This window comes from Guillardia theta, assembly GCF_000315625.1.
Source record: "Guillardia theta CCMP2712 unplaced genomic scaffold GUITHscaffold_7, whole genome shotgun sequence".
Classification (NCBI taxonomy): Eukaryota; class Cryptophyceae; order Pyrenomonadales; family Geminigeraceae; genus Guillardia; species Guillardia theta.
This window is the reverse complement of record NW_005434667.1, coordinates 1,126,285-1,142,370: the sequence shown is the minus strand read 5'-3', so window position 1 is coordinate 1,142,370 and position 16,086 is coordinate 1,126,285. Positions and strand designations below refer to the sequence as shown.

At 53.5% G+C, this 16,086-nt stretch overlaps 4 protein-coding genes across 4 annotated transcripts; 2 read left to right on the top strand and 2 right to left on the bottom strand.

Annotated features, from left to right (window-relative positions):
- Positions 1 to 304: 304 nt before the first annotated feature.
- On the top strand, positions 305 to 2,280 carry GUITHDRAFT_150527 (hypothetical protein; the record flags this gene model as incomplete). Its single annotated transcript, XM_005840035.1, has 19 exons — positions 305 to 385; positions 444 to 502; positions 548 to 597; positions 646 to 669; positions 732 to 800; positions 855 to 885; positions 945 to 1,020; positions 1,069 to 1,107; positions 1,172 to 1,239; positions 1,291 to 1,337; positions 1,398 to 1,438; positions 1,493 to 1,576; positions 1,623 to 1,676; positions 1,725 to 1,779; positions 1,829 to 1,880; positions 1,925 to 2,003; positions 2,050 to 2,094; positions 2,153 to 2,203; positions 2,250 to 2,280. Coding segments are annotated over exons 1-15 (805 nt in total), but the record flags the coding sequence as incomplete, so codon positions are not given.
- A 2,563-nt stretch (positions 2,281 to 4,843) lies between these two features.
- On the bottom strand, positions 4,844 to 6,836 carry GUITHDRAFT_84578 (hypothetical protein; the record flags this gene model as incomplete). Its single annotated transcript, XM_005840034.1, has 7 exons — positions 4,844 to 4,867; positions 4,933 to 5,196; positions 5,253 to 5,462; positions 5,507 to 6,457; positions 6,516 to 6,593; positions 6,650 to 6,713; positions 6,757 to 6,836. 6 exons carry the CDS (start codon positions 6,834 to 6,836, stop codon positions 4,933 to 4,935), a joined length of 1,647 nt encoding a protein of 548 aa, XP_005840091.1. The 3' UTR covers positions 4,844 to 4,867.
- A 3,098-nt stretch (positions 6,837 to 9,934) lies between these two features.
- GUITHDRAFT_50110 (hypothetical protein) lies at positions 9,935 to 10,788 on the top strand (the record flags this gene model as incomplete). Its single annotated transcript, XM_005840033.1, has 3 exons — positions 9,935 to 10,228; positions 10,406 to 10,590; positions 10,638 to 10,788. Coding segments are annotated over 3 exons (630 nt in total), but the record flags the coding sequence as incomplete, so codon positions are not given.
- Positions 10,789 to 12,141: 1,353 nt separating this feature from the next.
- GUITHDRAFT_101549 (hypothetical protein) lies at positions 12,142 to 13,942 on the bottom strand (the record flags this gene model as incomplete). Its single annotated transcript, XM_005840032.1, has 14 exons — positions 12,142 to 12,174; positions 12,400 to 12,442; positions 12,490 to 12,546; positions 12,593 to 12,639; positions 12,687 to 12,732; positions 12,785 to 12,852; positions 12,896 to 12,940; positions 13,052 to 13,128; positions 13,171 to 13,233; positions 13,276 to 13,523; positions 13,577 to 13,638; positions 13,686 to 13,752; positions 13,800 to 13,849; positions 13,901 to 13,942. The coding sequence occupies 14 exons, from the start codon at positions 13,940 to 13,942 to the stop codon at positions 12,142 to 12,144; spliced, it is 948 nt and encodes a 315-aa protein (XP_005840089.1).
- Between the last annotated feature and the right edge of the window lie 2,144 nt (positions 13,943 to 16,086).

Genomic DNA, 16,086 nt, shown 5'->3' with positions numbered 1-16,086 from the left:
AGCAAACTAGAGCGAGGGAGGAGAGGAGGTAGCGGCTGGACTAGCAGGTTCAAGATGGAAGATGGAGGACGGTTGTATGGAATGTGCCAGCGATTTCAAGGATGACCAGAAACTGAGAGAGGATGGAGGGAGATAAGCAGAAACGAGTAGCTCCGAGTGTCAGTCTGAGCGACAGGTATCATAAGATGTAATGGGGTAGTGATAGAACCAACGATCATGAGCAGCGAGCTTCTGTTGATGTCGTAAAATGTGTTTTGGACGAATTTGTGGCGCAAACCCTTCGAATGCTGAGGTTGATTGTTTGTAGGCGCTGCATGTCGGCCAGAGGATGAAGACCAGCGAGTTCCTGCATGATGGCTTCCTTGGCGCCTACAAGATCGTCAAGGTTGCCATGAATACTCGACTCCCACCGTCAAAATCCTCTTGACTTTGCGCTCTTTCAGAAAATCCACGAAGGATCGCATGCCCACGTGTACCAGGCTGAGTCCAAGGCAGGAGACAGGTCTCCACTCATCTCACTTCCTCATGTGCACTCACGAGGCTGCAGCGTGGTGCTAAAGGTCGCAGAAGAGAACGCGGCAGTAAGGGAACGGCAAGGTCAGCTGAACATTGCTTTGCTCGTGATACGACTCATTCTCATAACAGTGCTCTTGGAGTTGAAGAAGAAAGGTAGATGAAGAAGACCCTTCCATCGCCGCCATTCCAACGCTCCTGACACGTGCATGGCCAAGATGTCTCGTGCAATCATTTCGTGCGGCTCCTCGACTACATGATCCATGAAGAAATCCTCCCCTTCCTTGGTATCCTCCCTCATCCTTGTATCCTCGGCTTACTTCTCCATCCTCACATGGCAGGAAGACAAGATGAAGACACAAAGCTGGGCTGGTAAGATAGCTAACTCCATCCTATCACTTTCATCCAACCTGTTGTCAAAAAAATGGCAGCCTGATCCTGGAGTATGCGACGATGTCGTTGGATCGCTGGCTCTTGCAGAAGAATTTCCAGCCTACGTGGGTTGAGGTGATTGGTAGAGAGATAGAGAGAGAGGGTCTAACGAGCTGATTGGAGGTCTTGGATGTCGGTAGCTCCCTTGGGTCCTCTTTACAGGTGAACGAGCCGCTCGTGTGTCAGAGTATTCAGCCTGACATGTCTAATTACATCATTGTTTCAGGAGCTACACTCTCTCGGGCTGATCCACAATGATGTGAAACCTGCTAACTTTCTCCGATCTTCCAGTGGGTAAGAGAGACTGGAGGAGCGATGACTCCTTGTGTGACAAGACCGTTGAAGGCAGTGGAAACTTTGCGACTTTGGGAGCACCACAGAGGACGGCAGCGGTGATTCAAACTCTGCATGGGATCTCATACAAATATCTGAATCTGCTGCTGTGCTTGCAGTGAGGTTCGAAGTCACTTCATCCTACTGTCCGCCAGAGCAGGTAAGAGAGCAAGACCAGGAGGTCTTAGTTGTTGTGATGCTGCAGCGACATCAGGCGAAGAGTATCCTAAACAGCGAGATCGTCCTGGCCTCGCAAGATTCAGATGTCTGGGCGTTCGGGAAGATACTTTATGAGATGGTTTCCCAGCTCGATCCTGCCAAGACAAACTCAGAGGAGGTGGCAGGTCAGCGGGCAGCCCGACATCCTCGTGGATGACTCGAGACCTGACGTGATGGAGGTCATGGCACTCCTGACGCAAACGTGGTTGTGCTGAGAACTATTGCAGGTCATCGCTCAGCTGGAGTCAGATGTCGTACAGGATGACAAGATTCGCTTCCCCGGTTGAAGCAGGAGAAGGCTTTGACCTGTGCATCTCACTCTACTGTGCAGCCCTGCGGTCTGTCTTGCGCTCCGCGTTGCAGCTTTCACCTCCAAGGATGAGGTTTGGACGTCAGGGGGCCTCTGACATCTCTGAGATGACAACAGCATGGCGACCATCATGTCCAAGGGTGTCTGGTCGGGGCTTGCTACCATGACGGTGAGCGAGAAGGACGACGATCACTCAGTGCGCTCGAGCGAGACAAGAGAGCCTGGTAGTCAACGTTTGACAGGTTACTACGAAGACGCATGTCCAGCTTCGTATGGCGATCTCGGAGGTGAGAATCAGCGGGCGGGAGGGCGAAAGCAAAGTTACGCTGACTAGCGCATGTGCAGCTCATCGACTCTGAGAGGGAGTACTGCCTACGTTTGACGAGAGTGGTGGAGGTGAGAAAGGAGATGTGAACGCATGTTCTCTGAGCAAGCTTGCCAGCATGTGGTCGTTCCGCTCAGGAAACAAGTGAGACTAGAAGTCCACATATCTTCTCTCATCCTCTCCTGTTGCCAGTTGAAAGAAGGCGTCCAGCCAGACTTGGATTCTGATCAGATGCGAATGCTTTTCGATCTTGCGATCCTCCTCAGGAACAACGAGTTCTTCTTGGAGCAGGTGGACTTACCTATCCTAATTTACCATTACCGCCACAAAGTCCACTCCTCCTACTACTACTGCTTCTACTCCTACTCCTCCTCCTCCTTCTACTTGTCCAAACCAGTCTCACAGTCTCCGCAGCTGGAGAAGGGTTGCACCAAGGAGGGTCCGAGCTGTCTTGGAGCAATCATGCGCAAGTTTGCCTCGACGTTGTTGAGAAATTACGAAGTTGGACGATCTAATTGGTTTCAGAGAAGGATGACGATCGTGAGCAGGATTATGTGACGAAGTATCTCGAAGGATACAGCAACCTGCAGGTCAGGAGGGGAGGACTTTGAGACCGAGTACTTCAAGTGTTGATACTGGCGCAGGACCTTGCAAGGAACAGCAAGACGTTGAGAGCTTGTTTGCCTTGCATCTCTTGACTTGTTTTCAGATTCCGTGACTGCATCCAGAGCGGATTAGGAGCAGATTCTCAAGTGAGGAGGGCGAGGAAGGGAAGGGAAGGGAGGGAGGACACTATTTTGAGGAAGGGAGCGAGGAGCAATTGGAAGCTGGAGATAGGAGGGGGCAAGCTGAGATCTTGGCAGGCGTTGGATGCATACCTGATCATGCCTGTTCAACGGCTGATGCGATACCCCCTGCTGCTCGGTCACATCCTTGAGTTCACGTCAGATCGGAAGTAAGTGAAGTGAGGATATGGAAAGGAGAAGGACGAGGTGGGCGAGGTTGATTACAATAGAATAGGAAGATAACCAACAGGAGCAGATACTTTTCATTCTTGTGCATTTTTACCTGACTTGCATATCAGTGCGTTCGATGACCTACAGCTTGCTCTTGCCGCGGTCTGGCAAACATGGGAAGACAGGGAAGAGAAGGGATCTGATGAGGGTGTAGGTGAACGATACCGTAGATGCAATCAACGAGTCAACTCCGCCGACTGACATTGCAAACGGTGAAAGACAGTTCAACGTCGTCGTTTACATTGCGAATACCAAAAAAACTCCCAGCACTTGCTCTCCCCATCTTCGATTTCCATCATCATCATCATCATTACCACCACCTTCAGCCTCTACCACTTGCTATCAGTACAGCAAACCCTTCCATTCTCTTTATCTCCATCTTCTCAAAACATACGATTTGCCACCGAACTTGCTGAAGGTGACAGGGGATGCAGGGCCGAACAGCATTACTCAGACCTTCAAGATGTTTAAGAGGAAAGGCTTCTTTGCCCATCCTGTCGTGCAGACGGGGACGATCGTCCTAGTCTTAGCAGGTAGCGCACCCCACCCTCTGCCTCCTCCTCTTGTCGATCTGAGAATTTTTCAAGGAATATCTGCAGTGGTTGTGTTAACAAAAGCGAAGAATCAGATTCGTCTCCAGGTGTTCGCGTCTTTCGCTTCCCTGCGCTGTCTCATGCATGCCTCAGGAGCTTCAACTCGCACATGCAACCGAGAAGCTGCGGGCAGAGCAAGCGATGGCTGCAGCAGAAGTTGCAAGAGCGCAAGCGGAAGCAAGCAGGGAAGCGACCAAGGTGATGAGAGCGAAGAGAGCAATGACCCACGAGGAACACCAGGAGGGTGCATGAGAACAAGGGGGTGGATAACAACGTTGAGGAGGAGGAGAAGGAGGAGGTTGGGGGGAGGGGGAGGGAAGGGGGGAGGGAGGAGCAGGAGCAGGAGCAGGAGCAGGAGGTTCAAGAAGCGCGAGTGACGATTCAAAGGATGAGATGGAAGCCAAGGCTGTATTCCGTGCTGATGTTGTTTCTCCAGATTCACATAGTGTGGGGCCTTGCGACTGCTGCAACCACAGCTCTGCTATTCCTGTCAGGTAAGGCGCGAGCTCGGGAGTTAAAGTTTGTGTGCGGGGGAGGAGAAACTCTGGATGTGACAGATGCTAAGGAATATGCAGATGTCCGCACGAAACAAAACATCCGCTACATGAGAAGGTCGGCGCGAGGGGTCAAGATCTACAGGTGCAGAGAGGAGGAGGGGAAGAGGACTCTGAAGCAGACAAGGTACTCCTACTGTTGGGACCCGACGCAAGAGTACGAGGGCGTCATGGCACAAGTAATTGAAAAGGGGGAGGGGAGGAGGACGAGGACGAGGACGAGGACGAGGACGAGGACGAGGGAAGGGGGAGAACGCTTGGGAGAGAATGAGGATTGAAGATGCTGAGGAGTAAGCTGATTACAAACAGGATCTTCTTCAGTCAAACATATACAAGCATGCAGTCTACACTTTGCCATGGTGAGCACTTTTGCTCTGCCTTGCGTATCGCTGGCAACTGAATTCTGTTTCCTCTCCACCACTCAGTGGCCACTATGCAGTCGACTACAGGTGAGCAAGCGTTTCGGTTGACCTCCCTAACTCCTGTAGCTCAATCGATGTGGAGCTCAAGATCATCCGGGAAGGAGGGGGAGGTAGAGGAAGCTACGTCGAAACGGTTTCTTCCGACTGCAACTCAGGTTCCTCCTCTAGTTCTCTCCTCGGCCTCCCCTGACGAAGTTGCGACCTCGCCTCCCTCGTCAGCCTCCTGAGACCCTCCTGGAGTAGCTGGTGAGGTGACAGCATGACAAGCCTCCATCACTGACGAGTCGAAGGACAAGGAGGGGAAACGAGAGAAGGGGGAGGAAGACGAGAAAGGGGGGGGGAGGGAGTCCAAGGAGTACCTGGATGAGGATGCTGTTCTTTGCGATCTGTCGCTTAACGATCTCTAAGTCACAGAAAGCGTTTTCAAAGCGATTAGCTAGCCATGCGTACAACTCGAGGATGACGTGCGTCTCTTCCGCCTGCCACGAGGAATGAGGGGGAGGAGGGAGGAGGGAGGAGGGAGGAGGAGGTCAACCTCTCGCAGTTTGAACATGGTGTCGGGGATCCTGTTGTTGAACGTGGCGACCTGCGAGATCCTCACGAGTCTCTTCTCAGAGTACATGCGCGCCATCTCGTAGAATGCTGCTCTCCGTCGATCCTCCTTGCTGAGATCGATCGGAGCCAAACAGAAGGAGAACCGATCCGTGAGGGGCATCTTGACAGACTCAATCGTCTTTGCGAGGTCCTGCAGCCAAAGTCAACCAACTCCTCCGTCTCTTGCCTACTCACCCGCAACTCGTCGATGGTCGTCCCGAGAAAGAAGCTGCTTTCTGTCTGGTGAAAGTCCTTGAAGAGCTGCAGGGCCGTGTCGAGCGATAGCGAGTCTTCTCCCTCCTCCCGCGGCCACACGTGCCGGATGGAGTGAACGAAATCCTCGAGCATGACGATCTCCGGGCGGAGGCAAGCCTTCGCGATCTGAGGGAGCTCCGTCTTGAAACTTCGCTTCAGCAGCGGGAGGTCTTTGTTGTGCAAGCTCGTCACAATCCCTTCCACTGTGTTGGTCCCGAACCTTCCTGCTCGTCCTCCGATCTGCCGGATCTCTGAAGCTGTCAAGAGCCTTTCCTCTTGCCCGTCAAACTTGCGCAGGGAGCTGAAAACAACCCGCGAGATCTCCAGATTCAGCCCCATCCCGATGGCATCCGAGGCCACAAGCACGTCGAAGCTTTGACCGTTAGGAAACGAACCCCTCTCGTTGAACAGCTTCGCTTGTTCCTGCCGAGTCAGAGGAGGCAGCGAGCCGTACACGACGCAGCAGCGGAATGGAGTCTTCGCCTCAATGTCGCGCTTCAGCTGATGAATCTTTGACCTCCCAAACGCTACAATACAATCCCCTCGTTGAATGTTGCGAAGGCTGCCCTCCAAAGAATGGTTGGCGACCGATAGCGACGACAGTCTCTCGTACTCCTTCACTTCCAGCTCATCCTCACAGAGGTCACACAGCTTCGTGATCAGCTCTTGTGCCCGTGGCTCGCCGCACAGGTGGATCTCAGCAGCAGGAAGTCCCAGCAATGCTCGCGTCCACGCCCATCCTCGATCGTTGCTCTCGAGCATCTGAACTTCGTCGATGACCGCCACGTCGATCACCTTGTCAAGGTCCGCCATCTCAACAGTCGACGAGGTATGGTTTGCCTTGGGGTCGAACACTTTCTCCTGCCCTGTCATCAAGCTACATCGCACCGGCTTCCTGCAGGAAGCGTCAGCCTTGCAGGTAAGGCCGGCTGGGCATGGACCCGTTCACTGCTCCTGTTTTCAGCTTGTCATACACCTCCCATGCCAGCAGCCTCAGGGGCCCGCAATATCTCCCCGACTCTACGGACTGCCACGACAAGTCACTCACTGCTCTCCCGCAGCTCTCCCCGTAGAGTCTCTTACCGCCAGCCTCTGCAGAGCTTCGAACGTTTTCCCGCTATTAGTTGGCCCTATGTGCAGGACCCACCTAGTGGAGGACATCAACGACTCGGATTGTCCCGGTCTCATACCTTCGCTTCATCTTCCTCGCAAGGGGATACCACAGGTGAGGAGATCGCAAGTCCGTCAGCACCCTCAGCTCACTCGCCATGGAGCTGAAACTCCTTGCAGGCACAACCCCTTTGCTCGTCCATTGACCCACCATCGCCAGACCTCGAGCTCCGAGCTTAAAGATCGTCATATTGCACTTGATTCGTGATCTATCCCGGTGCTTCTTCCTCGCCTTTCGAGCTGGGGTTCACTGTAATTCTCGGTGTTTCATAGCATCGCCTCTATCCTTGTACCTGCGATCTCGATTATTACTTTATTCTCTCTTGCGAATATGGGCTATTTCGAGAATTATCTGCTTCTCTTGTATGGTCCGTACTGTCGTTCCTCTATGTTTCGCTTTCTTCCTTCGTCCCACTGTTCTTCCTTATTACGTTTCTTCCTTCGTCCCACTGTTCTTCCTTATCACTAGAAACCCAACCAACCAACCAACCAACCAATTCTAAAAAAACAACCAACAAGCAAACAAACTACTCGCTCTGCTCTCTTCTTTCCTTCAGATCTCCTCTCTTCTCCTCTTGTGTACCCTCCATTGTTTCCTCCTCTCCGCTCCTCTCTCCTCTGACCTGCAGTCTCTTTAATACATGGGTGCGCGTGTTAGGGTGTAAGGAACCGCAGAAGATGGTAGACCCTTTCCAAAACTTTACTCAAAGTTAAGCTAAAAATCAGGGACTTCCATGCCGGGTCCCTGACCGCCCCTGGCCGGGCCCGGGCAGGTACCTCTTTGCTGCTGGAGAGTTTTTGAAAATGTACCTTTTCATTTGAATAAATGAATGAAAGTTTCGAGGGTAACATATCTCAAAGAAGAGGTGCTAACGCTGATTGAAATATTTCAAATATGTAATCAAAAAATGAAACTTCAATTGCATGTAGTTGAAATCAAAGTACCTTTACAACCAGGATATGCTCGCACAGGTACTGCAGGGAGTTCATGGGGGAGAAAGCGGGAGGGGGAGAGGAGGAGGCAGAAACAATGTAGATAGAGGATAGATTATGAGAGAGACATTAGATCGATGATGAAGTCGATAGCGAGCATCGTGTTGACAACAAGGAGTGAAGGAGTGAAGGGCTGCGGTGCAGCGGGAAAAGTATGAAATCGTTGTGAAGGGTCGAAAGCTGGTTGTCTTCACTGAGGATCGATTCAGTTAGATGTTCAACAGCATTGAGAACTTTAGAAGCGACATTCCATCATACGTCAGCTGTCTCTGATGGCTTTCACCAGGATGGACAGGTCCAGCGCTGTTTGAGGTTGAGGTGTCGGAGTCTTCGTGGTTGTCGGATGAACTGATAGGAACCTCAACACGATCAAGCATGTCATCAGAACGAGACAAGCGCCGCAAGGGCATGCTCTCGCTGACAAGCTACTCCAGCTCATGTCCGTCAATCACGTTGCAGGAGGTCTTCAGCCCGGAGCAGCACGAGGGTGGGCATGTCAGCAGACGGGATTGCGTCCTCATGTGCTTTGACGAGAGCAAGATGAGCCAGAACAAGGCCAGCCCAACTACGAGGATGTCTACAGGAGTTGTTAGCTCCGAAGACACGGACATCGTTCCTCCTCGTCCTGTCTCCCTGTTCATCCCCCGTACCACCTCACTCGCTCGACCGTCCTCGTTTCCTGTGAACGTAGTGAGAAACAAACATCTGCCAACGCATCTCGGTCATTCGGAGCTCGAGCAGATCAGGGAAGAGAAGTCAAAGCTTGACAAAGACAACACTAAGCCTTCCTCGGCTTACGCTCATCGGCTCGATAAGAATCGCCCGAGTATTCGCATGAAGCCTTGGGAGTCCTCCTTCTCTCGATCTCAGAAGCGACTCTCACCCGGACATGCTCGGATCGAGTGGGGGGTAGAAGTCATCATCTCCCCCTCCAGCCTTTTTCCCTCCGTCCATCAGTCTCCTGTTCACAAGTCTCCCGCTTACCTGCCCAGCAAGACGAGCTCCCGCGCCCGGTGGAGGAAAGCGATCTGGTATAGCATACAGGAAGCGAAGAAACGAAGATCGATCGCAAGCACGGGGAATGCAGATGATGCCGCTCAAGGGACTCAGAACGGAACTCTGACGGGCAACTCGATCAACTTCAACGGAGAGAACGAATCGGTGGGTATGAGCGAGATGACATTTCGGAATGTGCTTTTCCTCCTTGTCTGCTTTCTGTCTTCACTCGCGATGTTCTACCTTGTCTTCTTTCTTGAGCTACATGTCAACTCTCAAGGGAAGTTGCCCAGCCTCTCCGACGCGAAAGGCACGGCGACAGCATGTTTGATCTGCTTCGGTCTTGAGAGTGTCTATCGATGGTTCCTTCAGAGCTGGTATCGAAATTCGTTCTTCTTCCTTGTGGACTTTCTCTCCTTCCTCTTCCTCGTCCCCAAGATTCTCTCGATGAGAGTATACGATATCCGAGAGGACGGCAACCAGTATATCAGGTTGCTCGTCATCGCCAGGATGTGGCGCATTGCCCAAGCTGGGGCCCAGCTGGCAAGGAGGATGCATGCAGCGACTTCGTTGAAGGAATGTTACTGGTGGAGTGAGGCGCTCCTCTGCTTCTCGTGCTCCTCCAGGCTCGCGCTCGACCAGACCCTGGACGGAGGGATCGTGAGGAGGTGTTTCCTGGTTGTAGCCTCCTTCATCTCCCTCATATGGCTGGAGATGTATCTCTTTCCTAACATGATGTCCAACGTCAACTCGGACGCTGCGATCCTCTCCAACGCGTTTGTGCACTTGGCGGGGAAGAATGCGAGAGCCGTGGGGTTTGAGCCGGTGCTGCACTCGTTCCTGGGGAAGTACAAGGAGATGGGGACGCCTGTGGTGTTCCTGGAGGTTGCGGGAGTGACGCTTGTCAATGAAGGAGGAGCAAGCGAGGCGTGCAAGCTCCGTCCGGGCTTCCGCGAACTGAGTGTCGGGGAAGATTTCATCATCGCGTTCGACGAGGAGCAGCAATCTAAGCTTCACATTCACTTTCGTATCTTTTCCTCCCTCTTCCTCGCCTTCGTTCTCTTCTGGTCCTCCTGGTCGATCTCCTCCTACGTCCTTCTGCAGGTCGTCTACCCCCTGGACATGATCGCCAACGAGGTCGCTGCCATCGCCGAGGAGCCAATGAAGACGCTCAGGTTCGAGTTCCGCGACCACCCGCACCTTCGCAAGGTCGAGCAGGGGCTGCTGTGCCTTGCCAAGCTTCTGCAGCTGGGCTTCGGGGAGGCAGGAGCGCGCGTGATCTCCCGTTGCCTGAGGAACGGCATCGTCGCTCTTGACACGCACAGCCCTGGCGTGATTGTGCATGCCTTCTTCGGCTTCTGCGACATCCGGAACTTCACGGACCTCACAGAAGTGCTGCAGGCAGATGTGGTTCAAGTCGTTAACGGGGTGGGAAAGATCGTGCATGATAGCGTCAACAAGTGCCACGGGGCCCCAAACAAGAACATCGGAGATGCTTTCCTGGTCCTCCCTCTTTCTCGCAGCTTTCTAGCCTCCTCATCTCTCGTGCTCGTCTTGCAGCTCACGCATGCCTGTTTCCACATGCTCCTCAACCCCCAGCACTCCTTCCTCTCTCCTGCTGTTTCTCCTCCTCTCTCGCTGCTCCCTTGCCACTCTCGTCTTCTGATCATTTACGAGCAGCTTGTTTGGAAGCCCAAGGGAGAGCTCGACATTCAGGAGGTGGCTGACGGAGCTCTGCGGTCGTACATCGAAGCCATCTGCGAGATCGCACGGGACAAGAAGATCATCGCGCAGACGAGCAAGGAGGCGGTGCAGCGACGGATCCCGGGCTATCAGCTCCGCCTCGGGTTCGGCCTGCACTACGGGTGAGTGACGTGTCACCTCCTTGCTCGTCTTGACTGCTACGATGCAGCTGGGCGATCGAGTGCGCCATCGGGTCTCAGCACAAGGTGGACGTCTCATACCTGAGCCCGCACGTGAACATCGCCTCGCGGCTGGAAGCAGCGTCGAAGCAGTACGGGGTGAGCATCCTCCTGTCGGGCGACGTCTTCGAGCTCCTCTCGCCTCGCGTGCAGAGGCTGTGCAGGATGGTCGACCGGGTGACGGTGAAGGGAAGCAACTCGCCCATCTCCCTCTACACCTTCGACAGACCCTTCTTCCGCAGCGAGAACGGCGAGCTGCCTGACGACATCGACCTGGCGGCGCTCGAGACCGAAGAGGCGTTCTTCAGCGTTGTCGCTCCTTCCACCTCCCTCAGCTTCCGTCAAGAGTTTGCACGGGCTCTGCGGCTGTACCTGGGAGGGGAGGATGGGAGCCAGCGGAACTGGAAGAGCGCGCTGACGGCGCTGTCAATGTGCCTTGAGATGAAGCCGGACGATGGTCCGACGAGGAACTTGATGAGCTTCATCGAGGGTGAGATGATCAACCCGACAGCTGAGAGGTGGAAGGGATACCGAGTGCTCGACTCCAAGTGAAGGCAGAGAGAAGCAAAGAGGAGAGGAGAGGAGAAACTTTCGTATATTGACCTTTCATACCCCATCAAGACGGCGGGCAGAAGGAACTTGTACAGTCAAAGGAGGGAGGCATGGAGGAGCAGGAAGGAGAAATTACGACAGGAGAAAGGATTCATCATTAAAGCTTCTAATCACTGCGCGTGTCCTCTCTTGTCCTCCTTGCTATCCCATCCTTATCTGCTCCCAAACCGATGAGGAAAATCTGCCTCCGTTAGCTGCCGAGGAGCTACCTCCTTCTGCTCGCCATTCCCTGGCGGCGGCATCATGGAGGGAGGGGGATACGGAGGAGGATGAGAAGGGGGGAACGGGGGAGGATGAGAAGGAGGATACGGCGGAGGGGGCATGCGCGCGCTGCTGTTGTAGTCTGGAGGTGGTTGGCCGTAGAAGCTGCGAGGGGGGGGGACAGGAGGGTTCGAGCCGTCATAGGTAGGAGGCAGTTGACGCTTCGGAGGAAGGTTGCGCGAGACATTGAACTCCCGCAGCCTCCGCTGAGCTGCATCCTTTTCCTCCTCCCTGCCGTGTGCGGATGAGTGGCGCATGAGAGCAGGCGATTGAGAAGGGCAGGGTGAAACGATGTCAAGGCAAGGGACGAGCAAGGAGTAGGAGCAGGAGCAGGAGCAGGAGCAGGCGCAGGCGCAGGAGCAGGAGCAGGAGCAGGAGCAGGAGCAGGAGCAGAAGCAGAAGCAGAGGAGCAGGAGCAGAAGCAGAAGCAGAAGCAGAAGCAGGAGCAGGAGCAGGAGCAGGAGCAGGAGCAGGAGCAGGAGCAGGAGCAGGAGCAGGAGCAGGAGCAGGAGCAGGAGCAGGGAGGGGGTAGGGACCTCAGGCGCTGGTTGTGGTCCATCACAGACTCAACAATGATATTGAGCGCTGCTGTGTTGGGCTTCAAGTTGGTCCTCTCCGAGTTCACCCCCAGCACATCCGCCAGGAATACTTCAGCTGAAGCCGTGAGCTGGGAAGCAAGAGGAGAGGGTGAGAGGCGAGGAGATGAAAGAGCCCTTCATCACCTTGCTTGAGACCTTGGAGGAAGAGGACGCGTTTGCGGAGTGATTCTCGATGCCTTGGCTGCTGCCTGATGAGGTACAGGAAGTCAACATGGAAGCTTCGGAGCAAGACAAGGTTGCCTGTTTCCTTCCTGGCTGCTCTTCGTTTCTCCCTCCTCACCCTGCGTTCTGCCCTCCTCCTCCTCTTCTCGATCTCTTCAAAACTGCATGAGGGTCAGACAAAGGGCCTGTCCGGACTCTCTCTGCACACCTCAACGGGTCGTCGGGTACTTTGACACGGAAGAACACAGAAATTTCGCACTTTCCACTTGATAAACAAAGTCAAAGGAGAGCAGCTGATGCTTGGTTCTCACATGATAAGCTTGTCTCCTCCTGACAATACTTTCCAATCGCTCGCCACCTGGGATATGGTCAATCAGACCTTCACTTGCTCCTCACTCTCTCTACCTTTTCTGGGCTCAACCGAGTGCCGTTCAACACAGTTCCGTTCAAGCTGAGAAACTCCTCACTTACCATCGAAGCACAAGAGGAGAGAAGGAGCAGACCTTCCAAGGTCTTTGATGGAGTAGACTCCTCCTTCACACCGAATCTCTGCATGCTTGCGAGACACATCCTGAAGGCCCATCAACCGCCCACGAGGCGTTAGACACAAAAACCTGGTCAGGAAGCTGCAACTCTTTCAAAACCTTGTGATGAAGTGCCTTCGAAACAGTCAGCCTACATGAAACCCCTTCCTCCTGCTGCCCTTCCCTGTTCCCTCCTCTGCTCCCGTTCAGCCTCCTCCTCCTCCTCCTCCTCCTCCTCCTCCTTACAGAAATGCCCGAGGGCTTTCTGATGACCGTCACTCCCTCTGTGGGGATCTCGAAGCGTTCTCCCTTGCAAGGTCCCTCTGCTTCCCTGTAAGCAAGCAGCTGCTGATGCCGAGTCTCACCAATCATCTCCAACACGAGCAGGACAGGGAGTCCCCGAGGGTTGTGGACGCTGTTGGACGGAGCTGCACACGAGTCAGCTAGGGCGAGGGCAGTCAAGATGTCACCTTGGTCGGCGACTCCTTCCGCCATGGTACTTCTGCGATCAACAGAGAACATGTCATGCACGTCACTGCCCATCAAGAGTGCTACTTGCCTGAGGGCGAAAGCAGATTGAAACGCGTCGAACCATAACTTTGCATCCTGTGACGAGCTTGAGGACCAGACAAGAAAGTCCCAAGAAGGTGGTACAGCTTCACAGGCAGCACTGAGGAGGAGGGATCGTCCATTCGATGATACTAGCCTCAGTCTAGACCTGCAGGAGTTTCGTCATAGCAAGAAGACTCCTTAACAGGACCTTACTTTGACCCTTTGTCATCTTCTTCGAAATCTGCTTTTCCACCGCCAACGTCAAGAATAAGACGAGGTTTCTGGTCGGACAAGTCAGATGGCAAGCTGCTGGAACCGAAATCATCACCGTCGCAGCGCTCCCCTTGTAACAGAGGAAGAGTGCCCTTCGGAGCACGAACCAACGCTTCCTCGAACTATCATCGCTCAGCCTTGCTTTCTCGCGATTGATCATGACGAATACCTCGGATTTTCTCCCGTGCTTCCATGCTTATGCAAGTATCCCTGATAAACCTGACAACTGCATCAGTGCTATTCCTCCGCTCTTGTGCATCTTCTCCTCACCTGTCGCTTTCGCTTCTTGGTTGTATCTTCGCTCCCTTGCATCTTGCTCAGCCCTCGTCCTATCGAATCATTGTAACGGACTTCAAGTCTTCCAGTAACGGAAAATTAGGGTAGCAGCTCAGTGAGTGGGGATCGGAACTTGGAAGGCTGCGGGCCCCGGGCCATGGAGTTGACCGACTACAGAGACTTTTACTCATCTCGTCTCACCTCCTCTACCCCCAACTTTCAGTCGATTCCCCGGGCAAACAACCCCGGTCCCTGTTCCCAGCAAAGCTTGACTGGAGATGCGCGAGGGCAGCGATGGGGGCGGGATGAACCCTATGGCGGCAGAGTTTGTGAGCTGCGAGAACAGAGGACGAGGAAACCATGAACATCAGAGCAGCATAGCACATACTGAGAACATCTTGGCCCCAACAACCCCCCATCCTAACTCGTTGAAGAGCCCCCTTGCAACCATTCAAAATGCTAGTACCTTCGTTGAGGCGCTGCTCCTGTTGAAGGAAAAGACCTGGTGTCTCAAATGGCTGACAGGTGGAGATGGGAGGCAGCGCCTGGAAGAAATCTTTTATTCGAAGAAGGTGGTATGGTCCGCGCATCCCATGTCACTGCTAAGAGAAATGTGCTCCATGAAAGAAGTGTTGTTGCCCCTGATGAAGTGCTGTCAGTGCCTCATCACAACCTTTCCTCATCTCAGTGGTGAGGCGCATGTGCTCACAACCATCCTCAATGTCAACGCTCAGTTCATCGATAGCTTGCTGGACCTGATCTCAGATGAAAGCCAGTGTATCTGGTCGCGACTGGACATGGAGGAACTGCAAGCAGTTGGTTTCTTTGCAGGGAAGCTGCTTGTGATCCTTCCCGGACAACCAAGACACAAAAAGTATCTCCATCTTGTAGAGAAACTCGAGCACAGACTTATGCAACTGACCGTTAATTCAAGGCAGCATGAAGTGTCGATAATGTTGAACGCGTTGAGAGCAGTGATGCAGAGGCATGGTTTTTCTGAATCGCTGCCCGTGAGAGCGAGCAAACCATCAAGCACGCGCTCTTCTCGTCTGCTTCCATTCCGGTTGCCAGGAGAGCTCAATGAGACAGGAAGGAGGCATGACAACGACTTTGAGGACATTGCCAACATTAGCATCGTCCCAACTCCCCAGGAGCTGCTGGCAGACCAGCTGCCATGCCTGCCGCAGAACAAGGCAGAGGCTCCGCATCACCTTCCTCATGACTCTATCCAGAGACTGGTCGACGTTCACTTTCGCTTGTTTCGGCATGACTCCATCGCGAACCTGACCGAACTAGTGCGGCACATGTCCAAGCACACACCACGAATTGCTGAGCTGCTCAACAAAGACATCGGAAGCGACAAGCACAAGATAGTCGTGGAAGGAAGCTCAACTTTCCATTCTGTCTTCATTTTCAGAAATGTTCGCTTCCTGGACATTGCCTTCAACAGATTTTCTGGATTGGTTCATCGATATGAGATGGATCAGCTGTCATCATTTAAGAAGGCAACACAAGACGCGATGGAGAAGGAATGGAAATCTGGAAAGATACAAGCTCTTCAGAAGGATGATGTTGTACTTCTTGTGCGTGTGAGCAAGCTGCTTACTGAAGACTTCAGTGAATGCATAGGGCTAGGAACTGTCACTTGCGCAACTCCCAAGCATAACAAGAAGGCTGAGGGCAACCGAATGGAAATAGAGCTCAAACTTCAAGAGCTCCAACACAATGTCCGGGAATTCACTCGTAGTGAAGAGAAATATTGCATCATCGATCCTAGGTGCGGGTTTTTTAGCTTTTACAACGTTCTCAAGACTTTGCAAGCAATCCGATATGATAACATCTCGCCTGTGCTGGCTCAGCTTGCCTTGACCTCTCAACCGCTCCAGTCTGAGTTCCCCAGGAACCTCGAGGGGGTAGTCTGGAACTTTGAGTGTCTGTTCAAGCCTGACCTTGACGGCCCATGTAGAGATGAAGCTGAGGCCTTGCTTGGAGCAGTGAGCTCGGAGCATCTGAAGGACGAGGAGATCAAAAACGAGGTGATCGCGACGCTGCAGGACGTGAGCTACTTGGATGCAGAGCAAGCGAGCGCGCTCGTGCATTCCCTCACTCGATCCTTGGCCATCACACAAGGGCCGCCAGGTGAGTCGAGCAGCGCATGAGGCAGCTGTCCTGACTTGAGC